The sequence below is a fragment of the Heptranchias perlo genome, chromosome 36, assembly GCF_035084215.1.
Source record: "Heptranchias perlo isolate sHepPer1 chromosome 36, sHepPer1.hap1, whole genome shotgun sequence".
Classification (NCBI taxonomy): Eukaryota; Metazoa; Chordata; class Chondrichthyes; order Hexanchiformes; family Hexanchidae; genus Heptranchias; species Heptranchias perlo.
In genome coordinates this window covers 19,487,803-19,515,398 of record NC_090360.1, presented here as the reverse complement: position 1 = coordinate 19,515,398, position 27,596 = coordinate 19,487,803, and the positions used below count along the sequence as shown (strand labels likewise).

At 43.0% G+C, this 27,596-nt stretch overlaps 1 protein-coding gene across 1 annotated transcript in view; it reads left to right on the top strand.

The window, feature by feature from the left end:
- Window positions 1–25,046, top strand: part of ldb3a (LIM domain binding 3a) — a 256,055-nt gene extending 231,009 nt beyond the window's left edge. The window contains exons 19-21 of the mRNA XM_067972340.1: window positions 921–1,041; window positions 8,718–8,833; window positions 9,618–25,046. Coding sequence (XP_067828441.1) covers window positions 921–1,041; window positions 8,718–8,833; window positions 9,618–9,707 — 327 coding nt within the window. The 3' untranslated portion in view covers window positions 9,708–25,046. The remainder of the gene's footprint in view (window positions 1–920; window positions 1,042–8,717; window positions 8,834–9,617) is intronic.
- The last annotated feature ends 2,550 nt before the right edge of the window (window positions 25,047–27,596 follow it).

Sequence of the window (27,596 nt, the reverse complement as noted above, 5' to 3'; positions counted from 1 at the left end):
AACAAAGCCAAACGTAGTCCTGTCCTTGCTTACTGTCCACATATACAGTCAGTACGAATCAATGGATAATGACCAGGAGTGGGAATCCCAGCTCACTTCCTCCCCCCATCAAAGGGCAACAAGTTGTAGTGGCCCGTCATGACAGAGATCAGCTAATTCAAAACACAATGGAATATCAGGTGAAGTCTTCCCAGACTGTGTAGTTCAGTACAGTATCACACACCACAGAGATATAATCCCCTGTTGAGTTCCTCCTTTATCACCATAGAATGGATATTATCTGAAGACTGTCTCCTATATCATCTTTTATCAGTAGTTCAAGGTGAAATTGGTCTTAAATGATAGCACTAAACAGGTGATAGTCAATTGAAGTCAATCGAAAAGAAAATCGGGTGTGGTGTAAAATGAGCTGCCGATTCAGTATCACCCATTTTGCACTTTCGCCAAAGACCAGTTTCACCCCAGTTATCTGTAGCACTCCATTCATTAATCACTCAGACCATCGGCTGCTGAAAACCTCATCCATGCCTTGTCACCTCCAGATTAGACCATTTCAATGGTCTCCTGGCTGGCCTCCCATCCTCCACCCTGGTTGAAGTGGTTCTGAAATATAAATCCAGGCAATGACAATACCTCCACCCCTTCTGTTAATCCAGGCAGAGTCCCTTGGTAAAAGTACCCTTTCTGTCAGTTCTGCCCTTAGGCAGGCGCCTACTATCTTCATTTTTCTCTGTGCTAGATTTTTCTGTAAAGAGTATCCATATAAATCTGTAAAGCTTTATGATTGCTTGACAGGGAAATACTTGTAATGGGGTAAAATATTTATTTTCTTTCAGAGTGATACTCAGCAAAATTTGCAATGACTGTGGAGCACAGTGTTCTTCAGTTTGATGATCTAATTGTCTGTTCTTCCATTGCAGGAAGTGATGCACGCCCTGCGACAGACCTGGCACACCACCTGCTTTGTCTGTGCTGCCTGTGGGAAATCCTTTGGGAACAGCCTCTTCCACATGGAAGATGGAGAGCCCTACTGTGAAAAAGGTACAGCTCCCTCTGAGGTCTAGCGATGAAATGATAATACCTTGATGTTAAAACACACATTTCTTTTTCCAATTTTATTCCCTTTTACCCCTCCACCCTTGCCACTGACTCCTGCTGGGAATTGGTGCCATGGGTGCTGGCAAGTCTCCAACAACACCTTAGCCTATTACCCATTCTTCATTTACATCTGGAAGATGGAAGAGATACATCTTCCACAAGTTCAACCAGTTTGTCAGAACAAACCAATGGTCCTAGTCATGTTTTTGTATGAGTGAATAGAGTTCTGTTTACTACAGCAGCTGTTCTTTAAAAGACTAATGATTGCATGGTTAAAAAGAAAAAACAGTTGTATGATTATTTAAGCACTATTCTTATAGGAAAGTTCAGATTGGGAAACCAATAATTGAAATGGAGGTAGCCTGACTCATACTTTGGTAGCCTAGGGCTAGTGAGCAATTGTGTATGTTCACACCTGTTTTTGGGTGCAGCGTTTTTGGATGTGTCTATTATTGGGTAATAGATGGCTGTCAGTGAGTCATGAACAATGAGTGAACAGTGAGTGAACCTCAGCTCTCTTACTAATATCAATTACCAAGAAGAATGATTTCCTGCACATGCTATTTGTGGCAAAGTCACAAATATGTTACCAAAGAGCATGTTTCTGATTTTGCTACAAACATACAGAGGAATTATTTCCTCAAAGAGTTCCTTTTGTCAAAATGCTTTCCTTACCTTCTTGGGACAAGCACACTCAATACAACAGAGGTAGTGTGATGAGAATGAAGGAGTGAGCATGCTGATGCAGGCTGCATAATCTGCAACCCTTTCTAGGAATGTAAGAAAGCTTGAAACAAGAAAAGGCCATTGAACCCAACAAATCTCCTCCTTCCAGGCATGTATGACTACCTCAATCAAAATCTCTGCTGTCTTCCTTACCCATATGTTTTGTTTTTAAATATGGCTTCCCAATTAATTTTCCTTCTGGTTTTTTCATGCAGTTCCAAAATTTGGTCTTCTAAAATCATGCATCAACATGTTATTGTTCTGTTTTTAACTTTCACAGTAATATTGAATCTATCTATGTGCTGATCACTAGATCCCAGGTGCTCATCACATGCCAGTGGATTGCTAAATATCAAATCCAACCAACCTTCATTGATGTCCTGCTCTACCTGTTCTCCATGCTTGTCTCCATGAAGTTGCTAGTACCTTTCCCCCCTCCTCATTGACTTTATAAATGACCAGTACATTGATTTTCTGCAGCTCTTAACTGCCCAAAAATGTCTCTATCTAATTGTTCATCTTATGTTAGTGGTCTATAGCAGTTACCAATTATTATTTTGTTATTCATTATCACCACTGATTTCTAACCAGATTGATTATATCTGGGTATCCAGATCCAAACTCAATATACCCGGATATAGAGTTTTCAGGCAGGATAGAGTGGGTGATAAAAAAGGAGGGGGGGGGGTAGCATTATCGGTTAAATAATTACAGTTGTGAGAAGGGATGATATGCTGAATGGATCATCAATCGAGGCCATATGGGTTGAGCTAAGAAATAAAAAAGGGGCAGTCACACTACTAGGAGTGTACTATAGACCCCCGAATAGCAAAAGGGAGATAGAAGAACAAATATGTAGGCAAATTTCTGAGTTCAAAAATAAGAGGGCAATAATAGTAGGGGACTTCAACTACCCTAACATTAACTGGGATTCAAACAGTGTGAGGGGCACAGAGGGCGCAAAATTCTTGATCGGTGTCCAGGAGAACTTTTTTAGCCAGCACGTGACCAGCCCAACAAGAAGGGATGCAATTCTAGATTTAGTCCTGGGAAATGAAGATGGGCAAGTGGGTGAAGTGACAGTGGGTGACCATATTGGGGATAGTGACCACAATTCAGTTAGTTTTAGCATTATTATGGAAAAGGACAGAGTTAAATCAGGAGTAAATGTTTTAAATTGGGGGAAGGCAAATTTTACAGAACTAAGAGGTGATTTGGCAGAAGTGGACTGGACACAACTACTTGAAGAGAAATCAGTGGCAAGCTAGTGGGAGACACTAAAAAGTGAAATTCTACGGGTACAATGCAGACACGTCCCCTCAAAGAAAAAGGGTGGCACTTCCAAATTTAGAGCCCCCTGGTTGTCCAGAAGTTGGGCAAGATAAAGCAGAAAAAGAAAGCTTATGATTGTCACAGAAAACTAAATACTGCAGAAAGTACAGGGGAGTATAGAAAGTACAGGAATGACGTAAAAAAGGAAATAAGGATACCAAAGAGACGGCATGAAAAAATATTAGCTAGTAAGATTAAAGAAAATCCAAAGATGTTTTATCAGTACATTAAGAACAAGAGGATAGCTAAGGAAAAGGTGGGACCTATCAGGGATGATAAGGGTAACTTGTGTGTAGAAGCAGAGGATGTGGGTAGGGTTTTAAATGAATATTTTATCTCTGTATTCACAAAGGAAAGGGATGATCCGGACATAGTAGTTAAAGAGGAGAGGTGTGAAATATTGGATAAGGTAAACATAACGAGAGATGAAGTACTAGAGGGACTGAAATCCTTGAAAGTTGATGGGCCCGATGTTACCAGGGCTGTGGGTTCGCGGCGGGGGGGCTATCGGGCGCGTTACCCACGTGCCCGGCGAAATCAGTCAGCTCCCCGCGCGATCGTAGCATAATTGGATCCACTTACCTTCTCCTCCGGGTTCCCCACTGCTGATCTGCGCGTCGGGCGGGCTGCACATGCGCAGTAAGATCTGTCAGCTGGAGGAGCTCTATTTAAAGGGGCAGTCCTCTACTGACAGATGCTGCAACAAACAGAAAAAATCACAGCATGGAGCAGCCCAGGGGGAAGGCTGCTCCCAGTTTAATGATGCCTCACTCCAGGTATCAATACATGGGGTGAGGAGGAGGGGAAGGACAGAGATCTTCCCCCCGGTGGGCGGGAGGAAGCGGCCTGCCTCTGCCACCAGAAAGGCCTGACTCGAGGTGGCAGAGGAGGTCACCAGCACCACCAACATATCGCCCACCTGCATACAGTGCAGGAGGCGCTCCAATGACCTCAGTAGGTCAGCCAAAGTGAGTACACTTACTCTTTCCCCTACACTCCATCTGCCACATCACCGCCCCCACCCCACATCTCCTTCAGCACTGCCAACACTACTCTGTCACATCACCCCTCATACTCACTCAAACCTCATCCTCGTCTCACCTGCACCTACTCACCTCGCCAGTACTCATCCCGCCACTACCACTCAACCCAATCCTCATACAATCTCATGGCTCTATCTCATACTCACCCTCTCGTGCATATCTTTCATGGTCAGCCTCATTCAACCTGCCACTACCTGTGCTGCAGCCACAGGGCATGCATCACATATATGCAGTAGGCAGCGTAAGGCAAATGTGTCGTGAGCATGAATGCACAAGGGTGTTTGAGGGTTTGTCATGGTTGTTACTTATATTGAATTTCTGACCAACTCACATTACATATTATATTGGCACCACTACTGCCATTTCTTCGCGAATCTTGTCTGGTTTGTGCAATAATGCCCTCTCCTGAGGATCACTATGAAGACCCACAACTGATGCCACCCATTGTGTCACTGCAGAGTGGGTGTAGGTGTATTTGCAGGGCTCTTTTGCACAGATGACTGAGAGACGTCGGCGATGTCCCCGGTTGCACCCTGGAAGGATGCGGAGGAGAAGTTGTTGAGGGCAGTGGTGACTTTGACAGCGACAGGTAAGAAGATGGTGCTCGGGCCAGCCGGGAGCAGCTCGGCATGAAGGAGGCTGCAGATGTCCACGACTACATGTCGAGTGACTCTGAGCCTCCGTGTGCACTGCTGCTCAGAGAGGTCCAGGAAGCTGAGCCTCGGTCTGTGGACCCTGTGGCGAGGGTAGTGCCCTCTGCGACGCATCTCTCTCTGCGGTAGCCCTCCCTCCTGCTGTGCAGGCGGATGTGTCACAGCACTCTGTTGTGGAGCTCCACGTATCAGAGGTGGACGGCGTGGATGGCGAGGCTGGTGATGCTGTTCGCCCTCTGAGGAGGTCATGACTGCAGCTACGGCGGCCCCCATCCGGACGATGTACATCTGTGGGGGTCTGCAAGGTAGGTACATGTGTCTGGACACCAGGGTAAGTGTACAAGATGGTGACTTTGATTGTCAGGAGGAGGGTGGTGGAGGCCAAACTTTGTCCCAAGTGACAGAGTGGCCTCCTGCAATGAGTGAGGGTCTCCCCCCACACCTGTCAAATGGACCTTTGCAGCTGCCACAGGCTGATGGCTGCAACAGGTCCATTTGAACTGGGAGTGTTTCCCCCAGGGTGGGAAACAGTCCCAGTTTTCTATAAAATCCCACCCCTCCTCACATAATCCCTTAATCAGGTCAGTTAATGACCTGAACAAGCCAAATAAATACTTTCAAGTGGCACCCCGCTGGCTTTAATTGCCTGCGGGATTCCCACCAGCGGGGGCTGCGCGCGCACACCGGCGTGTCAGCGGGGAACCCGGAAGTGCACGGGTTCGAGGCGGGCTCTGGTCCCGCTCCAGGATTTCCCAATTTTCGGGGGCCCCCGCCAGGAACGCACCCGATAGCGGGTGCTAAAATGCTGCCCCATAAGTCACCAGGGCCGGATGGATTGTTTCCTAGGCTATTTAAGGAAGCCAGGGAGGAAATAGCGGATGCTCTGAGAAACATTTTCCAATCCTCACTAGATACAGGGGAGGTACCGGAGGACTGGAAGAATGCAAACATAGTACCATTATTTAAAAAGGGTACAAGGGAAAGGCCGAACAATTATAGGCCGGTCAGTCTTACCTCAGTGGTGGACAAACCATTAGAATCAATACTGAGAGATAGGATAAACCGTCACTTGGAAAGGCATGGTTTAATCAGGGATAGTCAGCATGGATTTGTTGAGGGAAGGTCATGCCTTACAAATCTGATTGAATTCTTTGAGGAAGTGACAAGGAGGATTGATGAGGGTAGTATAGTGGATGTTGTCTACATGAATTTTAGTAAGGCATTTGACAAGGTCCCACATGGCAGATTGGTCAGAAAGGTAAAAGCCCATGGGATACAGGGAAATGTGGCGAATTGGATCCAAAATTGGCTCAGTAACAGGAAGCAAAGGGTAAAAGTCGATGGATGTCTTTGCGAATGGAAATCCGTTTCCAGTGGTGTGCCACAGGGCTCAGTGTTGGGTCCCTTGCTGTTTGTGGTATGTATTAATGATTTGGACTTGAATGTAGGGGGCATGATTGGCAAATTTGCAGACGACTCAAAAATTGGTCGTGTAGTTGATAGTGAAGAGGATAGCTGTAGACTCCAAGAAGATATCAATGTGGTGGTGGAGTGGGCGGAAAAGTGGCAAATGGAGTTCAACCCGGAGAAGTGTGAGGTAATGCACTTAGGGAGGGCAAACAGTAAAAGGGAATACGCAGTAAACGGGAATATATTGAGAGGGGTAGAGGAATTGAGAGACCTTGGAGTGCATGAAGGTGGCACTTCCGGGTTCCCCGCTGACACGCCGGTGTGCTCTCCATTATTAGCCAAGGTATAGAATACAAAAGCAGGGATACAATGATGAAACTATATAAAACGCTGATAAGGCCATAGCTGGAGTATTGTGCGCAGTTCTGGTCACCACGTTACAGGAAGGACGTAATTGCTCTGGAGAGAGTGCAGAGAAGATTTACAGGAATGTTGCCAGGGTTTGAAAATTGCAGCTACGAGGAGAGATTGGATAGGCTGGGGTTGTTTTCCTTGGAGCAGAGGGGGCTGAGGGGTGACTTGATTGGGGTGTACAAAATTATGAGGGGCCCAGATAGAGTAGACAGGAAGTACCTGTTTCCCATAGCGGAGAGTTCAAGAACTAGAGGACGTAGATTTAAGCTGATTGGCGGAAGGATTAGAGGGGACACGAGGAAAAACTTTTTTACCCAGAGGGTGGTGGGTGCATGGAATTCACTGCCCGAATTGGTGGTAGAGGCAGGGACCCTCAACTCTTTTTAAAAGTACCTGGACCTGCACCTAAAGTGCTGTAAGCTGCAGGGCTACGGACCGGGTGCTGGAAAGTGGGATTAGAATGGGCAGCTGGTTGTTCTTCGAGCCAGTGCGGACACGCTGAGTTGCATGGCCCCCTTCTGTGCTGTATCTTTTCTATGGTTCTATGATTAACCTTTGCCCTCTTCCTCTACTATATCTGCCCTTTCAATAACTATTATAGCATCTTCTACCAATACCATTCCTCCACCTTGCTCAATAGTTCCATGTGAGTTGACCTTCAAATCCACTTAGTTGCTGATTGTATCTTTCCAATTCCAGAATGTTATCTCCTTATGCCTTTGCCTCTGTCCCTCCACCAGCAAAACCCCAATCCATACTTCTTCATGTTGCGGGCTGGCTTATTGAATATTGAATGCCCTCTTCACTGACCCCCCTCCATCCTTCACAAACTCCAATTGAAAAATCTATGGCCTGAGTCATCTTTCACATTTCTGGTATCCATCCTTGTCAAACTCCATTGGCTCCCTGTTCCCACTGTATCAATTTCAGAATCAGTGTACTCATTTTCAAATCACTCCATGGTTTTGCTGTTCCCTATCTGAGTGATTTCCTCTCACCATATGTCTCAGGACACACCCTCTGCTCTGCTGACTCTGGCTTACTTCTTGTTCCCTGCTCACTCCACTGGACATTATGTGGCAGATCCTAAGGCACTTACATCTCTGCCTTCTAGAACTCTCGTTTTAAACCACTCCACCTGACCATTTCTCTTATTTCCTTTAAAAGCCTCTGGAAGAACATCTCTTTGTGCTCTTGCCCAGCTCCAATTTCTCCCAACCCCATTCAACTTTCCCCTCATTAAATGCCCTGAGACATTGAGTGAGCAGCACTGAACAAATATATTGTTGTTCTGGCAAAATATTCTATACCCACCTCGCTCCTCACCCTCCTCCTCTTTAGCCATGTTTCTGTATGCCAATAATATCACTATCCACACTACTTACATATATGTCTGATTTCAAAAACTTATTCCAGATGCTGCTCCTGTTTTATATAAAAACATTTACGGCCATCTTTAACACATTCATTATCCTACCTCTGTACCGTTGCCTTTCCGTACAACGTAGTCGGCTGATTGGATAGTTTACCGTAAAATTTTGGTGAACCGAGCGATCTATTTGACGGAGAGGTGATATTGAATTTAGAAAGGGGTATTTTACCAGGTGGTGTGGCTACATAGTTGGGCAAACTGTGCCACTGGCACATAGGACCTGTGGTTCCCCACCTATTGACATCCAAATCCGAACCCTCCTCCAGAGGGAGTGGCCAAGCAGATGCTTGGCAGTGCCCACAGTGTAGATATTTATTTAAAAAGAGAAAGAACCACTACAAAGGGTACCTTTGTTCACATTTTATCATCTGGTTGCAAGTAACCTTGGCAGAGGTATGGGAGCAGGTCACTTGGTGCTCATTCAGCTGGAATATGGTATGAGGAGAACGTTCCTCCATTGCCAGATTAATTGACTGTGAGGCATACTTTTAGTTCTTCTTTTCCTTTTTATTTATTCGAATTTATGATTTGTCTTGTGTTTCTTTTTTTCTCTTCTGTTACTTCTTGCTGATAAATACTGAAGTGAGAGATTCTTACCCTTTTTTCCAGATTACATTGCCCTCTTCAGCACTAAGTGCCATGGCTGTGACTTCCCCGTGGAGGCTGGAGACAAGTTCATTGAAGCATTGGGTTATACCTGGCATGACTCCTGCTTCGTCTGTGCTGTACGTATGAAATAACTGGTTCTTTGCACAGACTGCTAACCTTTTTAAGATAGAGGTAGCAATTTTATAGAAAAACAAGTAAACAATGTGATGCTATTTGCTAACATTCCCAGTTCACAATAATGTAAAATGCACAATCATTTCATATCTAGATCAAAAGGTTAACTGTTTGGCAGACAGATTAGCCATTTTGAATTTAAGGAAGTGAATGGAATCCATCTTAAACATAGGTTACTGCCTCTTTTAAGCATATGTACAAACTTAACAGGACAAATTTCCTCTACTTGTCACATAACTCCATCTTCCTCTCAGGAAGATAGTTTTTGATGTGGTTTTGGTGACAATCAGTCCTTGCTTTACCGTAGATTATTAGGATAGCATTCATACGAAAGATTTATTCAGACAACAAGATGCCAAACTGCAGGGTCATGTGTGGGAGATGCTGAGTAGGTAGAAGAGCTTTCCAATGACTATAGAGGGAAAATTGAAAGGAAGGCCAACCTAACTGCTTTTGCACACTTCCTGACGTTAATTAAAGAATACCATTGGCATGGGCCTGGAATCAGGCTGCCTACCCTTCCTCTTGGATGGGCAATGGTGCACACCATGGGAAAACCTAAAGGAAAGGAAACAAAACTGGTGCTGGCCTGGCTCTAGCCATGTTTATCCACCTCAGTAACAAGATAAAAATATTCAGAAATATCAGTTTGTAAGTTGACCTGTGACAATTACAGTTTGACTCGAGTCTGGCCTTTAAAGTTGTTGTAATTTGTCTTTTCTTCAGGTGTGCCATGTGAACCTAGAGGGTCAGCCATTTTATTCCAAAAAGGACAAGCCGCTCTGCAAGAAGCACGCTCACGCCATTAATGTTTGAACCTCAGGGACCAGCAAAGAAAAAGGAAAGAACCTGGAGGAAGCATGTTTATAAGGAGCATATGGAGAGGGGCTACCTCTTCCAACAAACAGAACCCACAGCTGCCTTTTAAGTGTTTTCATTCTTGTACTTTTTTTTCATTTTAATTAAGTTTCAAATTATTTAACTAACATTGTGAGTGGTTGTAAAAATCCAGTTGCTGGGTGGGGTGCAGGGCATTGTGGGAATGCACTTTTTCCACTGCCAAAACATTAGCATCTCACAATGCTTTATCAGGCATACTCAATACTAATAAAACACATTGCACATAACTGGAAAGTTTACAGAGTTAAGCTTGATGGATGCTATCCTGATCCTGATTTGATAGCCAATGTTTCTCAAAACCAGCAGGTTTCCAATTGAACTAGATAGTATCTGCACCTGCGTTATGCAGCCATCCTTTAGACTACGTCTGTAATGACTGTGTTAAATGGCCTAGTCCTGTCGTTTTTTTGTGAAGGCTTTGTCTGGTTAGTGGATTTAAATTGCAATGAAGTCACCCTGAATCTCTGTGGTTTTATTTAGCATGTACCATTTAAGTTTGTACATGGATTTGTTAAAAATCCATGCCCATTGCTAACAATGTAATAGTTCCACTCTCTTGTTTGGAGTGTTTAACATATCTGCTTAAGGAGAAAAAATCTGATTATGGGAATGTATGATAATGGCAGTTCTGCCACTGCTGTCCCCAATTTTATGTGTCCATGGGGGAGAAGGGGCAGAATTTACCAGCTTGCAGTGTGGAGCCAACCACACAATATTCTGTCAGTACTGCAACCTGTGATTCCACATTTATGTTTGAACAATTACCTTGAACCTTAAAATAAGTTTGGGTAGGCAAGAGCCATGTCACAAATCAACTGGTACGCTCCCTGAAGCTTTTGTCTTTAAGGGTTAGGAATTTATTTAACCAAAAAGTCAAACTTGCTCAAACATAGTCATTTTGATCAGGACAGGCTGGACAGAATCACACTTTAATTATCTCGATTTATGGATTTTGTAACACTTCTCATTTTAACTTGTTTTTGATTTGGCTATTTTTGGTTTGGATCTGCCTTGGTATTTCAGTGGGCTGGGGTCAGCTACAGTTAAATCAAAGTGGAAAATCCCAATTACTAATGGTTTGCTCACCCTCAGAGTGTTAAGTAATCATATCTTTTTTTTGAGCAACTAAGACAATTGGATATTTTTATTTTTTGTTATTTTTTATTCCCTGCATAATACGATGACAATTAGCAGTGAGCCATTTCCCTTTTACGTCCTTAATTGCAGCCAGTAATACACCATCATAACCCTATACATAGATATTTAAATATAAACTAGTTAATCTCCTGTGGTGTTGTTCATGGCCAAAAATTAAAATCGTATCTTTCTTTCTGAAATATGAGCTCATTCTCCACTCCACCTAGCTGCTCCTTCAGCTATCATGCCCCTGCCCTGTGGAGCTCTCTCTCTCCCAGCATCTCCTTTGGTTTGCCTGATCCCTCCCTGCCTCCTTTTAAGACCTCCTCTTCCACTGTGTTTTCCCCCTCCTAACCCTCTTCCTTCCCCCCCATTCCTGTGTGTCCACTCACCATCCACCACCCTATAAAGCAATCTTGAGACATTTTATATATAATCAGCAACTATAGAAATGTAAGTCGTTGTTGTAACTGTGTCTCTCCTACTTTTTAATTCTTTCCATCTCCCTTTCTGTCTGTCTTTTTGCCTTCTACTCTTTATTTTCTTTATATGGCTCTCACACATTTCCTTTCATTATATTCTCTGTAAATATCTGACTCATTTCACTTTCTCTTTCTGTTTACCTCTCTGTGTCTTCTCTGTCTCTCCTTCCCCTCCTCCATTTCCTAAACTCTTTGTACACCTCTCATATATTTTCATTTACAGTTTACTAAGTTTGTAGCTTTTACCTTTTTAAAGGGGATGACAAGCAGTATGATAGCAGCCAATATGTAGCAGGTTGGAGGTGGGTACTGGACTGGGCAAGGAGAAGATTTACTGAAGTATCTTCTCCTTTGCCAGTCTCATAAACCCTACCCCCTTTCCTTGTGCCAGTTCACAATCCCTCCAAACTGTGCTGCCCAACTAAGAACACCGATGCCACTCTCACCTGTTTGATGTTGAGGCTGAATTCTCCACCCACGCACCCAACCCCGGTCACATACCTAATCAGTGCCAAGGCCACACCCTTCACTCAAGCACTGAGACAGGGTGGCTTTGATCAGAATAAATGTTTAAAAAAATAAATTTCCCCTATCCTGTCTCTCTCAATGCTCCCAATATGTTACCTCACACTCTCACTCGCCTCTGTCTGCTCAACAGAATGTGTGCCTGTCTGTCTATCTCTGTTCCCTTTTCTCCACAGCTGTATCTCTTTTCTATCTCTTCCCCTCTGTTGAATAGTCCCTATCTCTGGCCACCTGCTGAACAAGATAACTCCTCTCTCCTCCACCCTCACTCTCCAAAACTATCTTACCCCCCTCCCTTCAGTAAAGTACCTCTCATGCTCTACTCTGGGGTCTTGCTTCTTCATTCCCTTCCCAACCAAGGTTTATCTCTCTTTTCTCTTTCCTCCGCCCCTACACTACGGCAGGTTCTTTATCGTCCCTCCAAGCAGTAGAGTCTTTTTCTCCCTCTTGATCCCTCTCCCTCAATAGGGGTAGCTCTCTCTTCCTCTCTCCGTTTCCTTTCCCCTCTCTGTCCTTCAAAAGATTACCCCCCTCTCTCCCTAATACACACAGCAGATGTGATGGTGGTAAAAGTTAAAAAAATGTTTCTCACTCCAGCCCTCACAATAGGATCTCTATGTCTCTCACCCCTAATATGGCCTTTCTCCTTCTCTCTTGTCCAACACCACATTTAACAGGATGTTTGTGTGTTTCTCTTTCCTCCCCACCCCAAACAAGTTCTCTCTCTTGCCAGCAGTAGGGTCTGTCTCTGCCCCTCCCTCCCATAGGGTTCTCGCTCTTTCTTTCACCCACCCCCATTTCATTTCTTTGCAGAGTCATTAGGACTTGTTTAGTTTCTTCCCAACAATGAAGATAGCAAGATCACAAGTAACTGTTAAACAGAAATGATACAATTAGCCTGGACGGCTTGCTAATGTGAAATATCTCTTCTGTTTATTAAGCAAGGAGTTTAAAAAGACAGCAGAGGAGGAAAATTCTTTAGCTTTAACTCACAGCTCTAATCGGCAAAGAGCAAGGAGAGATAATAGAGAAAACCTTGGGCCAGAAGAAAGGAAACAGCAGTGCGATTAACAAATGCTCAAATGCAGGCTGCAGCTGGGAGATAACCTGCCACAAGTGTGTACCAAGGGCAGGCATGTTATTGGAACCTTGGTGTTCAGTAACCTCAGAGATAAAGGTCTGGCTCCCAAGCCTTGCAACGATGTACAGAAAGGAAGGATATTTTTAATATAAACTAGTGGATCCACAAGGCACTGCTCACAGTAAACCAAGTAATGTTTCTGTTACCTGTCTGTTGTCATTGAGTTGGTGCTTTCTTCTCTCCCTTTAGCTCCTCTTCTTTTTCTCTCTATCTCTCTCGCTCGATCTGCTGTGATTGACTCTGTGTGATCTTCTTTTCCATCTGTAATTTTTCTTATTTGAAGTGGGAGGTGGCGGGTTGTGGATGGGGAGAGATAAAGCGCTTAAATGCTGAGAATGTATTTAGAGTTTGCGACTCCTTCCCCTCGCCCCACAATCATTGTTACACTGGGGATGAAATTTGTCTCAGGGCAAAACGGGTGATAGCGAATCGACAGCCCATTTTACACTCCGCTGGACATTCATTTCTTTGCAGAGACATTAGGATTTGTTTTGCTTCTTCCCAACAATGAAGATGGCAAGATCACAAGTAACTCAAAATCAATGGAAACTAATATCGGGCAGAGTGTAAAACAGGCTGCTGATTCGCTGTCGCCTGTTTTGTACCATCACCCAAGAGAGTTTTCACCCCCACTGTGTCTCTGTTGGTTTCAACCGCATCTGCACTAATTCACACTCATTGCTTTGCCTCAACTCCTCTACCATTTTGCTCCAAGTTCACCTGCATGCAATGGTGTCCTTAACTCTATCTTATCACCCCATGCGTCCTCCCTGTTCTCTTGTAGCTGAACATTGATTCTTACTATGACCAGAATGATCTCCCTTTATCATTCCTATACTCTTTCCCATTCTCAATCCCTTGCTTGGCAGCATGATGACTACACCTTACAGCTCACTACAGCCATCCTCTCTTCATCATTGTACCTTGCCCCTCCTCTCTTCCTGAAGGTGTACCATATCAAGTGAGTACATTTCTTTTGCATCGTCTTTCCACAACCTGGTTGCCCCCATGTGAACCCCTGCTCCCAGTCGCTGCTGTTGCTGCTTCTCTCTTTTTTTTATGTCACTTCTCCCTATCGCCCTTTCCTATCTCTGCCTGTCACCACTGCCTCGCTCCCCATTTCTCTTTTGCTTCTCCATCACTCCCCTTACACTCTCTCACTCTTTGTCCCATCCTCCCTCCCAGAAACTTTAAGAAACTAAGAATCTGTTTCTCAGTACTGAGCAGGGAAACAGGGTTTTAGGTCTTTGAAGGCACTTAAAGTATTTCTACAGAATATTAGCACTTTAAATGCTTTTAAACAGAAGTGGAGGGAGCACAAGTCAGGAAAGGAGTAGATGTCGGTGAGTGTCCCAAGGCAGATGCCCAAGGCCTGTACTGGAAGCAGCAATGTCTCAAGAGAGGATGCAGGCAGAGTCAAGACTGAGATAGATAGATTTTTGGACTCTAAGGGAATCAAAGAATATGGGGATTGGGTGGGAAAGTGCAGTTGAGATCGAAGATCAGCCATGATCTTATCGAATGGAAGAGCAGGCTCGAGGGGCCGTATGGCTTACTCCTGCTCCTATTTCTTATGTAGATTACCCACGGCAGGATCCCTTTGGCCCACTTTGATGGGTGGGGGTGCAGGCCATGTGGGATGGCAGGTGGGTAATCCTGAGGGATTAGAAGCTGGGACAGGAGCTGGTGCAAGCATATGGCCAGAGCATGATGCCAAAAGCCTGAGATGGAAGCAGCAGGGTCCAGTCGTTGAGACAGGAACAGGTGAGGGTAATGGGTGGGTAGACTGCTGTGGCAGATGCCTGAGGCTCGAGATAGTGGTAGGCAGCTATGGAGGAGAAAATGGAACAGGAAGATATGCAGGCAAGCTGGCAGTAAGAACAGGGCGGAGAGGTCAGATGAGTAGGGAGCTTCGGGAACTAGCGGCCAGGGGTGAGCAGTGCTGTGGGGAGGCAATGGGTCAGAAAATAAAGCAACGCCACCTAGCTTAAGGAATAACAAAATTGTGACACAAAGTTAAATGTGACAAACAGGAAGTGTGTGCTAGATTTTTAATATATTAGTGTAGATATAAAACAGCAGAGTAGGCTGTCACTCAGGAGAATATCAGGCAACATCATGGTTTGAGTCACAGGTTTTCTGACCAACTGCCAACTCAGTTGGCTGAATGATCGCCCCATGTCAGAGCTGTTGAGGGAAAAGGGCAATTTGAACAAACTTTTCTGCCCAAGACTGTAAATTAAGATGCTGGTAATTGTTTCGTTTCTTTTATTACCACTTTTAACCCTGTGTACTACTGTTTTCCAGAAAAATATGCACTCCTGCAAGCTTAGATAGCTGTCTGTATGGAATTGACGGGTAAGATGCTGAAGATACCAAACTGGAATCGTGTGGGAGGGAGGGGGATAGGGCGAAATTTTTTTTCCACTCTCCCTGCCCCCTCTTGGTAACCCGCCCAAGCGAGTGACTCCCGCTCTCACTTACTGCACGCGGAGGGCGGATTGGCTTTCAAAAGTGTTGTGCCAATCGCCTTGTGTGTAATGTGAGGCGGCGAGGGTTGCCGCCACCCTCTCCCCTCCCTCTTTGCAGCAATGGATGGACTGGGGCTCCTAACCTGGGCTGAACCGGACCCCAGACAGATCGCAGCCCTCTCAGGGACGGTGGGACCCTTCCTTGGGAGAGTTAGCTAGAATCCACCTGGGAAGAAATTCCTTCTTCCTCTGCAGCAGAATGGATTTTCTGCAAAAAAATAATAAAATGAAATAAAAATCCAAAGGAGGAGAGGGGGGACGATGAAATTAGGAGAAATTCTTTTAGGCAGTGAGTTGTTATGATCTGCAATGCGCTGCCCAGGGAGGTGGTGGAAGCAGATTCAGTGGTGGGTTTCAAAGGGAATTGGATATTATAGTTAGTACAACACAGGTTGGCAATTTGGCCCATCATGCTGGCTCTTTGAAAGAGCTATCCAATTAGTCCCATTCCCTTGCTTTTTCCCCATAGCCCTGCAAATTTTTTCCCTTCCAAGTATTTATCCAGTTCCCTCTTGAAAGCTACTATTGAATCTACCGCCCTTTCAAGCAGTGCATTCCAGATCATTACGACTTGCTGGCTCTTTTGTCGATCACCTTAAATCTGTGTCCTCTGGTTACCGACCCTTCTGCCAGGGGAAACAGTTTCTCCTGATTTACTCTTACCATTCATGATATTGAGAACCTCTATCAAATCTCCCCTTTAGCTTCTCTGTTCTAAGAACAATCCCAAATATATACTTGAAAAGGAGAAATTTGCCGGGCCAAGGGCAAAGAGCAGGGAAGTGGGACTAATTAAATAGTGCTTTCAAAGGGCCAGCACAGACACGATGGACCGAATGGCCGCCTCCTGTGCTGTGTGACTGTATGATTCTGTAGCCTCACGGTGAACCTTAACTTACTGTAGGCTTACAATCATGTTGGTGTTAGAATTGACAAGCTTGCAGTGTGTTCACAAGCCAGTGAAAGCTAATTTATAAGTTGCACCAGTGTAAAGGTTGTACTTAGGACTTTTTTTTGCCAGACATCAAGTCAGCAAACCATTTTTCACAATGCCTAACTTGTACCAAGTTGCAAGACCCACCTTTAGATGAAACTTACGCACAAGGATTTGAGATGCAATATTTCCTTTTGTTTCCAGCTTGCATTAATCTTAATTATGATATTTCTAGCTTGCTGAGTGATTATTCACAGCAAGATCACCATTTCCAAAACCTACTTTTTCCATAAGCTAATTAAAGCTTGCAATAATTTAATACATTTCTGCAAAGGAATTTGTTTGTGCCAAATTTGCATTTTAAGATCAATCTACGCTGATCCTGACTGTGGAATGTTACCAGAACTTATGCTGTGCAGTAGTCAAAGTATGTTTTTTTAAAAATGGTGTGATTAATGCAGATTAACCAACACAAAATTGATATTGAGCCTGATTGTTATATTATTCCCTTCAAGGCCTCAGCCCTCCCTATCTCTGTAACTCCCTATCTCTAACTTCCTCCAGCCTTATAACTCCCCCCAAGCACTCAGTTCCTCTGCCTCTGGCCTCTTGTGCATCTCTGCTCCCTTAACCCACCATTGGTGGCCATGTTTTCATGCGCCAAGGGCCCACTCTCTGGAATTTCCTCCCTAAACCTCTCCACCTCCTCATCTCTGTCTCCTCCTTCAAGACCTTGCTTAAAACCCACCTCTTTAACCAAACCACTCCTAAAATCTCCTTCATTGGCTTGGTATTCATTTTTTGATTCCACCCTTGTGAAGGGCCTTGGGACGTTTTTCTACGTTAAAGGTGATATATAAATGTAAGCTGTTGTAGTAATGTTCAACTTCGCAATTTAAGCAGTTAGGAAGAAGAATAGAACTTGCTTTTATTCAGCACTTTATGATATCCACAGAACATCTCAAAACTCTTCACAACCAGTGCTTTACTTTTATAGTGCAGTCACGGTTGTGTAGGAAACCACACTAATGTTCACACAGTGAGGTCCCACAAACAATGAGTAAATGAATGACCAGATAATCTGTTTTGGTGGTGTTGGTTAAGAGAGGAATGTTGGCCAGAACTCCCTGCTCTTCTTTGAATAGTGGCATTGAATCTTTTTAAAATGTAATGAGCTAAAAGTTAAAAAATTACAGTATTCATTACTGCTTGCTGACATTCGCTGTTGAAGCAGGTCCATGAGAGATGCATTCTTGAAATCAAAATAGCTCTAGCACCAGAACAGCAGTTTATAACAAGCTGAAAAATAGGACATTTCTAACTCAAAAATATTTTGTATTCTAATGTAGTGGAGATTGCAGCCTGAGTCCAGATAGTCAGGTAACCTTTGTTAATTTCAGGAGCAGGGCAAATCTTTCAGAGGCTGTCTCAAAGGCTGAAAGATGAGGAATGGGAGCATTGATGCCACTAATTAAGGTTTCCTGTCTCTTGGCCACAAATGGTATTCAAAACAAGTTTCAGCAATTTCACGGATAGACAGCAAAATGGTACAGCAAGGGATCAATCAGTATTGCTTCTACGTTGAGTGAAACTTGTGTTGCAAGAGATGAGGTAACGTCACTTGCTCTGATGTGGGAAGTGCAGTTGCTATTGCATGGAATTTGTGGGTTCTGACAGATGAGAGTGGCTGCCAAGATTTGTACTTAAAATGGCTGCAATAACTTAAATACCTTTACGATGGGCACAAAGCTGAAGTAGAGATCTAAACAAATTAGCATTATCGTATCTATAGTGGGTACCTGCATTGCAATGTCACACATTGTAATCAAAGCTACCTTCTATTACTTCCACCCATCTTTTCCCTATCGAATATTATTCCAAGCACTGAGTGTTAAAGTATAATCTTTGAATCATGCGACCGGAAAAGAGAGTCACATGATTCTGATGGTAAACTGGATTTGTACTAATCTCAGCAGACAGGTAGAAAGAGTGCATTAACTAGAAATATTAACCAACCTTCTTTTGCTTTGTTATAACAATCCAGTATATACTAGATATGTGCAGAGTGGGCTAAAAGCATGTTTCTGTTATTAAATTCACAAGTGTGACAGGCCCATCTCTCATGAGCACCGTGTGCGGGGGCAAATTTTTGTTTTTAAACATCGCCTGAGTGGAGCACAGAAAGGGAAACTGGGCAGAGGAAAGCCAGGTGGATTCTGTTCCCAGCGTGTGATCCTCCCTACCCAATTTTTCTCTGCGTTCTGCCCAGGCTTAATGGCCAGTGGGTAAAGACATAAATCTACTCTGCACTGTCCAGTTTTAAAGTTGTATCTCATAAATTGAGGAGTGTTGATAATCCATCTGGTATGATACGCTATTCATTAATAGAATAGAACTTTTTAAAATCAACCTTGAATCCTGCATGCAGCATTAAATATTATGTATTATTGTATGTATGTAACTCTTTTTATATATTTAGAAGTGTGACTGAAATATCATTGTTAAGAGGCTGAGAATCCGGCAACAGTAACTACACGACAAAACAACGCAGTTTGTGGCACATCAGTGACTTTTTATTTTGTATTTTAAGCTTCCGATATTTTACCCGGCCCTCCTAGCAGGAAAGAAATGAAATTGCAGTTTGTCTAAACATGATATTAATTATTTTTTTAAACCATATTATCTGAACTGATTTAGTATTGTTGCCTAGTTTGTGAAAGAAGTTTCTTCTGCTGTAGTTGCTCTGAGTAAATTTCCCAATAGCACAAGTTGGAAAATATATCTCTGATCCACGCTCCCTTTGAGCATGGCTTCCTGCTGGGAGTGTGGGATTGGGGAATTTACCCATAGAAGCAACAAGCTGAGTGATTTCACTGCATGATGTGGTCATATCAGCCTTCAGTTGTTTTGTTTCTTTATTTCAAAGCCTGTAAACTGTATAGAATTAGAACATCAGCAAAAGTGACCTTCTGTTGTAATATTATAGCTGTCTTTTTCTTTGTTTTGAACTCTTTTTATAAGTGAAAAATTATGATAGAAAAGAAAAGATTTACATTTCTGTAATGTCTTTCACAACTTCAGGATATCCCAAAGTGCTTAACAGCTGATGAAGTACTTTTAAAGTGTAGTCACTGTTGTAATGGCAGAAGCAGTAGCCAATTTGCACACAGCAAGGTCCCACAGAGAGCAGTGAGATAAATGACCATGTTTTAGTGATGTTGACTGAGGGATAAATATTGGCCAGGACAACTCCCCTGCTCTTCTTTGAATAGTGCCACTGAATCTTTTACATTCAACTGAGAGGACAGATGGAGCATGGGTTTAACATCTCATTCGAAAAACGTCACCTCCAACAGTGTAGCACTCCCTCAGTACTGCACTGGAGTGTCAGCTCAGATTATGTGCTCAAGTCTCTGGAGTGGGACTTGAACTCACAATCTTCTGCCTCAGTGGCATAAATGCTACCACTGAGCCATGGCTGATAATATGAGGTGAAATTCTGATTATTTGACAGAATAGATTTTTCTGAAGAATGTAAAGATGTTTGTTGTTGATTGATACAAATCTCGTAGGCACCACCTGCAACGTGCAAACTGATGATAACCAAGTGACACAGTGTGGAAATGCCTTAAACTGCATGAAGCCCTTCAGGCAAGCCCATGTCCAAATATTTTAGTTTTAAAATGGTGAGCAGTAGCATGTGTTTGCAATGAGAAAAAACATTTGTATGATGGAAACATTGGTGTTAAGTGAGATTTACAGACAAGTCCTATGTTTATAAGATTTACTTTTGACTGTTTTTCATTTAATGTTTTACCTGATAGGAATTATACACTTAAGAAAGATGTAGCTATCCATGAGCAAAATTATTGGGGCATGCTGTCTGCTCACGGTAAGCTAGGTGTTGGAACTTGCAAAGCACCTGAAAGATGAAACTAGCTTTCAGTTACAGAGTAACTAAGTTTGTGTAGCAACCTTGCTGGTACTGCTCAGTAAGTACATTTGTAGCTGCCTTCCAAAGATGTCACTAATTGATATATTTTTGCATAATGCTCACTGACTTCCCACTGGAAAACACCTGGAACTTTCCAGGGTTGGCCCTAATGAATTATTCACAGCAATTTCCCAGCCAATATTGGGCCTGGCACTAGGAACCTGCCAAAAAGGGAATGGAAAATTGGATGTGTCAGCAGCCCCTAAAGGGTGCAGCTAACATTTAAAGGGATGTGGTCATTTAAAAAAATTGTTGCAACCCTTACAAAGGATTTAAATATTTGAAAGAATATTTCAGTTTTTTCCAAAAGCTGTAGGAGCAAAAAAGTAGCTTGCAAAATAAATGGGGAGACATGAACTGAAGTCTCTGGGCAAATAATAGAACTTCCTGTTTGGTGAGTTGGTAAAGTAGGGGTGCTGCTATCTGGGGTGAGGTTGCCCTGTTTGGCACTCCAAGACACCCTCCCGAGATGATATCAGTGCAGCACGCCTGATGGGAAGTGGCAGTCAGGGTCAATACTGTGTACCGTGCCCACACGACCTGGGAACAGATGTGTAAGAAGATGGTACACCTTGAGGAAGCTGCCAGGGTGAGACTACCCAACAGACTATCAAATAGATAACCCAAGTAACCATGGGGCAAGGAGATACCTGTCAATCTATTCCCCATTTAGTGCGAGGTTCATGCCAAACGCTCACATGATTGTAAAGCTCTTTCATTGTTTATCGGGTATGTCCATTCTTCATCACAGTGCACATTCAAGCTTCAAATTACAATTGACACCCTTGACACACACTCACCTACACATATAAAATTGTTGTAATATAACCTACCTGCACGTTGCATGGTCACCCACTGACACAGAAGGTGGGCTGCAGGATTCCACGTGAGTGCTATCAATGCCTCCACTACTTTGGGAAATGCATGGTAAGTGACATTGGCAGCTGTGTCACGCTGTTGTTGCTTTCAGTGGGAAAGATGTGAATGCAGGCCATGCTGACCTATGTATCAGTCGCCTGTGTGATACATGTGCAGGCAGCATATTGCCTAATACTGCAGTTAATCCGTATGCTAGCCTAAAGGAGGGTGGAGACAGAAAAGTTGATGTGACTGATTGAAACTGGCAGGTGTTAATGCAGCAGCTGGCACAGGTCTTCAACTGGCTCCATTCTGACCTAGAACCATTTACAGATCTATTCCCAAAGGTCATTCCCAGGTAGGAGTACCAGAGCCTGCAGATATGGTTGGTGACAATGGGTGTGGACAATCCAGCTTTGGTGCCTGTTGGTCCCTGGCAAGCCTTCTTTCATCTTGTACCACTTCAGCCTTAAAATACTGTATTTGTGATACTTCAAAATTGTCCCCATCACTAACTTTAATTTGACTTACTTGACTTGCTAACCACCACTGCACTCTTCATTTAGATGTCTTGCCGTTCCCTTAGTTTCCATTTTTCCCTCCTTTTTTCAGCTGTACTTGTTCTGCTAAAGTCTTGGCAATGCTTCAATTACAGTTGGCTTTCCTGTGAATTAGAAGACAACATTCAGTTCTTTTAGGTTCTACATAAACATTACACACTGTTAAGAAAAAGAAAAATCATATTTTTCAAGCAATGAAAATAATGTAATTAAAATACCAACAAAAATCTGTAACAGAAGTCAGTACTAAAAATGTACAGAAAAACTTTTAAAAGTCCTCTACCCTTTAAGAGCTCATGGAACTTCCCTTAGGTCCACTTCAGGCAGGCATAGGGAGTGATTGGCCCAATCCCATCCTAAGCAGCTGGAAAATATTTAAAATGGAGCTACAGCTCTTTCTTGGTGAGACCACTTGAGGCCAGACTAAAAGGCCTGCTGGAAAAATTGCACTGGGTACCTAAGCGGTGCAGATCTGGCAATGTGGATCTTAGCCGGATCTATCTGCCTTCTCCTGTGCCACCAGCCTTAGCAACTGGAAAGTATTAATTTGCATGTTTTTCTTGGTTTCTCATATCCAAAACCCAGCTTACTGTGAGCTCTGCGAGTTTAGACAACATTTTTCTGTAAAGTTGTATCCTAAGATAGATATGGAGGAATGTGTGAGAGTCCTGCCAATTCTTATTTCACAGGTGAGGATAAGGGATGTCACAATTTGACAGTATAATCATCATTTGAAAAAGTATTCTCTATCAATAAGTGTGATATTGTGGAATCTGGGCATTATCAAGGCTGCATGGACTTGTGCTGCATGGTGCCATGAAATTATTATTTGCAGCAATGGATTGACTTACAAAAAAAATAAGAGATTAAAATAACCAAATAACCTCCTAAACCCCCCACTATCACTTTTGGGTCACAGAGTAATAGTCATTAGATTATTTCTTCAAATCATTTTTTGTCCTGAAAAGTTTTCATAAGATAAATATGAAAAAATATTTCCACTGGTTGGTGAGTCAGCATCTAGAAAGCATAAATTCCAGATCATCGGTAGACAAATGAAGTTTAGCAGTTTTTGTTTGTGACATGGAATGCCCTAGCAGAAACAGTGGTAGAGAATCTAGACTAGATTTTAAAAGGATAAATATTTGAAGAAAAAATATTTTAAAGGGAATGGGGAAAGGGCAGAGGAATGGGACTGGGTGAGTAACTCAGAGAACTGGTGGGTGATGGGCTGAATGGCTTCTTTCTATGCTGTAAAATTCTATGGAAAAGAGCCAGTTAAGTTACCTTTAACTCTCATTCCTTCTATCCCAACCCCAGATATCACTGGTTTTGCAAAGCTTAAAACTTTCACAAACCAGCATAAAAAGTAACTGGCTTGCTGCGCAGATTTTCTGTACAAACAAAAAGGAAAAGATATGGAGGAGATCTTTGTGACTCCAGAATGTTTGAAATAAGGCCTGTAATCTATCTTGGTCAGGGGAGTGGAGAAGCTTCTTACAGACATTTTAAGCAGCTTTCTCTGTTTTGCCATAAGGCCACAACCATCATAGTGGGAGTGTGAAGAGATTTTAACAATTCTCATGGATTTTTCATAAACATATTTCTAATACTGTGACATCTATAGGAGAGGAACTCCTGCAAATAGCCTGGTAGAAGACCAACTTGGATATTTGGCATGACGAGATGCCAACTTACAAGGGGTATATACAAGATAAGTGATAAGCCTGAGCAGAAGGTTCTGATTTAACAGGCCCTTTAAATGGTTCAGTAGTTTAATTTTTTTTGGTTTAGCCAAGAAATGATATTGTGACAACTTGGAAATAAACTGCTGCATGCTCTGACCACAGGACCGTAGAACAGACAAAAGTGAGTCACATAAGGACAGTTTTCACATTAGGTTTAGTTTCTCATCAATTACGTCTTTTATTTTTGAAGTGACATTCATGTTTTATATACTGCACAAATGCTGCTGTGATGTGTAAAAGTGGAAAGGAAATTACGATACCAGAACGTTTGATGGGTTGAACCAATCATTTGACTTTTTTCCTTAATTATAAAGTAACATTTTGAGATTGATGTGATATGCAATAACAAGGCTAAGATTAGAGAAAGCTCCTATTAAGGCTTGCTATTCAGATATATTACATTGTTGTGATTATAATAAATGCAGATTAACACATCTAATACACATTTTCTTTCATGCGTTTGGACAAGTGCTTCCCTGGGGCCATTCTTGAACTTTTCAATGGGACATTGTGAAATCTGGTACAATCTGAACAAGAACCATCACTTTTAAAATAATGACTGATTTGTAATTTGATAATCCAAACAGCCTTGCTTTGTTTCTAAACTGGAAAAAATTGTGAAATGGATCTTTAATTGTTCGAAGTGTTTGATCCATTTTTCCCCCGTTCAGAACAATAACTTCAGGCACCTTTTAAAACAAACATCTGAATTGGTTCAACCTTTATTTGTAACTGAAGCGAATGAATGTGTGACTGGGATGTGACTTGCCTGAAAGTTACTTAATTTTATTAGTCTTGTTTTTTTGTTTGCTGAGAATGTGTGCCAACCTCTGGCTATAAGGAATGTTTTTCAGTATAGATGTTTAAGGGAGGGGCAAGGGGTCTACTGATACAGTACCTTCATGTGACTGCAGTAATAGATACTATATGTTACTGAGCACGTGGCACTGGTTAGAATGATATTGCCTTCTGCAGTGGGGCATATTGATAGTATCACTGGACTCCTCGAATTTTAAATTATGCTTTGGATTTTTAAATATGTTGCTGGTTTTTAAAAAATGAATTTGAAATCACTGTTGTTCTTATTACACTGCTATTTGCATGTGCTGTCGCAAAGACACTGTTTTGAGTTTGGAGATTGGTCTGATATTGCAAAAACAATTCATATGAAATTCTGATTGGCCTTTGCACGTAAGAGTTCCAGGCGTTCTGTCCTGTAGAACATCTGGACTGCAATAAATGGCGGTCGGCCAAAGGGTTTGTTCTTATTTTCATTTTTGCATGACCTTGAATGCATGGAAGATATATCTCTGACACTGTATCAATAAAAATAATTTGCTTGGAATTGGTATTCAGTGTGTTATGTTGTCAGGGTAACTGGATGAATAACAATGAGCTGTGGTCCTAGCATCATTACTTTGTTTAGCTCTTCAAAAAATCAATACTCACAAGTGTGCTAACCTATAAAACTCAGAAAAGCTGCTAACAGCTTCAGAAATCTGACACATCCCTCAAAAAATGACAAATCAACAATCGATGAAAAACTGAAAAACAACCCTGAAAAAAGGCCAATGAGCAAAACTATTGTTTCAAGGTGACTAAGTTAAATTCCTTATAATTTCATTGCACTGCAGGATTTTTATTAGTGTTTTGGGAGCACATTCAGCAATTCAGGTTTTAGTGAAAACTGACACCTGCTGGCCTGGCCTCCCGTATGACATACAAAAAAGTTATAATAGGAATGCAATTTGCCATGAGCTTGTTCTGACTTAAGGTGTGCCTATACCCAATAGTATATCAATTGTGTTATGGGGGAAAACGAAATGCACAAAACAGCAATTTTTGCAGTGGTGGGTTTAGGACTTTCTGAAAGGAAAAGTGCGCTGTTGGTGTAAAATTTACGCCCCACTTCCACCCCCACCCCCTCCGGGAAACTTTAAATAATTTTTGTTGCATCTTCTACCATTTTGAAGTGTGCTATGATTCAGCATTAAGGACAGGAAGATCCAGAGAGAGCAGTGACCCCAAGGAGTGGCATTGGAACCCTTTTGTTATGCCCTCATTTCCTATACCCTGTGTTATATACCCTAGGGTGTCTCGAGTCTGCGTTGCATGCTCTCATATCCCTGGAGTCTGCAATGCGTGCTCTCGTGTTGCTAGAGTCTGCTGTGTGTTCTCGTGTTCCTGGAATCTGTGCTGTGCGCTCTCGTGTTCCTGGAGTCTGCACTGTGCGCTCTCATGTTCCTGGAGTCTGCACTGTGTGTTCTCGTGTTCCTGGAATCTGTGCTGTGTGCTCTCGTGTTCCTGGAGTCTGTGCTGTGCGCTCTCGTTTCCCCGGAGTCTGCGCTGTGTGCTCTCGTGTTCCTGGAGGCTGCTCTGTGTGCGCTCATGTTCCTGGACACTGTGCTGTTTGCTCTCATGTTCCTGGAGTTTGCGCTGTGCGCCCTCATTTTTCCTGGAGTCTGCATTGTGTGGCCTCATGTTCCTGGAGTCTGCACTGTGTGGCCTCATGTTCCTGGAGTCTGTGCTATAGACCCTCATGTTCCTGGAGTCTGCCATGTGTGGCCTCATGGAGTGCACAGCAACTGGAGCTGAAGTGGAAAATATTCCATGTTTTATGGCATAGCTGCACCTCAGAAAACAGGCTTTTCACTCAGGCCCTGGGTGGTCTCAGCAACTGTGTATTCTGCTCTATGCACTTTTGCAAGAAGGTCAGAGGAGTTGATTTAAACCTACAGGATTGAAATAAATGAAAGCAAGGGTTTGCAATACTTGGTGACTACATTAGAATAGGCTAAAAAGGCACATACCAGTCAACAGGAGTCACTGACTAGCTTATCCTTACAATGGAATCCAAGACATGAAATAATACTCAGCCAGATGGCAATGGACAGTATTAAGCCAGACTGCAACACACACCACTCAGTCAAACCTTAGTAAAGAGCAAGCAATGGTAGAATGAGAGTGTATGAGGAGGAGTCATATGATTGAAGGAGGTAGCTAAGGTATGGGTTGAGGCCACGAGGGGAGCCAGGGAGCTTGGAACGAGGGGTATGTGGAACAATGAGCTGTGAGGACGTGAGCCACGGTATTCTGAATAAGTCGGAATTTGTGGAGGCATGAGGCTATCAGAAGAGCATTTGAGAATTCAAGCCTTGAGGTGATAAAGACATGAACTAGGTTTTGACAGCAATACCTGAGAGGGAGGGATGAAAGTCAGCAATGTTGTGGAGGCAGAAGAAAGCGATCTTGGCACTGGAAGAGATGTGGAGGTGGAAGCTGAGCTTAAGGCTAAGCATTACGTCCGGGTTCTAACCTCCTGATCGCCTGAGTTGCTAAGAAGGTTGACGGTATCAAGGTCAGAGGTTTGTAGGTGCTAGTGGGAAGAGGGAGCGGATAGCTTTGGTTTTACCAACGTTGAGCTCGAGAAAATTGTGTTTCATCTAAGTGTTAATATCAGACAGGCAGTTGAAAAGTATACTAACATACGAAGAATGATAGACAGGAAAAGATCGACTGGTCCATCTTGCTTATGCTGTACAATTGTGATGCCATGTGCATCACAATACATACACCCCATCAGCCTACTCTCAATCATCAGCAAAGTGATGGAAGGTGTTGTCGACAGTGCTATCAAGCGGCACTTACTCACCAATAACCTACTCACCGATGCTCAGTTTGGGTTCCGCCAGGACCACTCGGCTCCAGACCTCATTACAGCCTTGGTCCAAAGCTGAATTCCAGAGGTGAGGTGAGAGTGACTGCCCTTGACATCAAGGCAGCATTTGACTGAGTGTGGCACCAAGGAGCCCTAGTAAAATTGAAGTCAATGGGAATCAGGGGGAAAACTCTCCAGTGGCTGGAGTCATACCTAGCACAAACGAAGCTGGTAGTG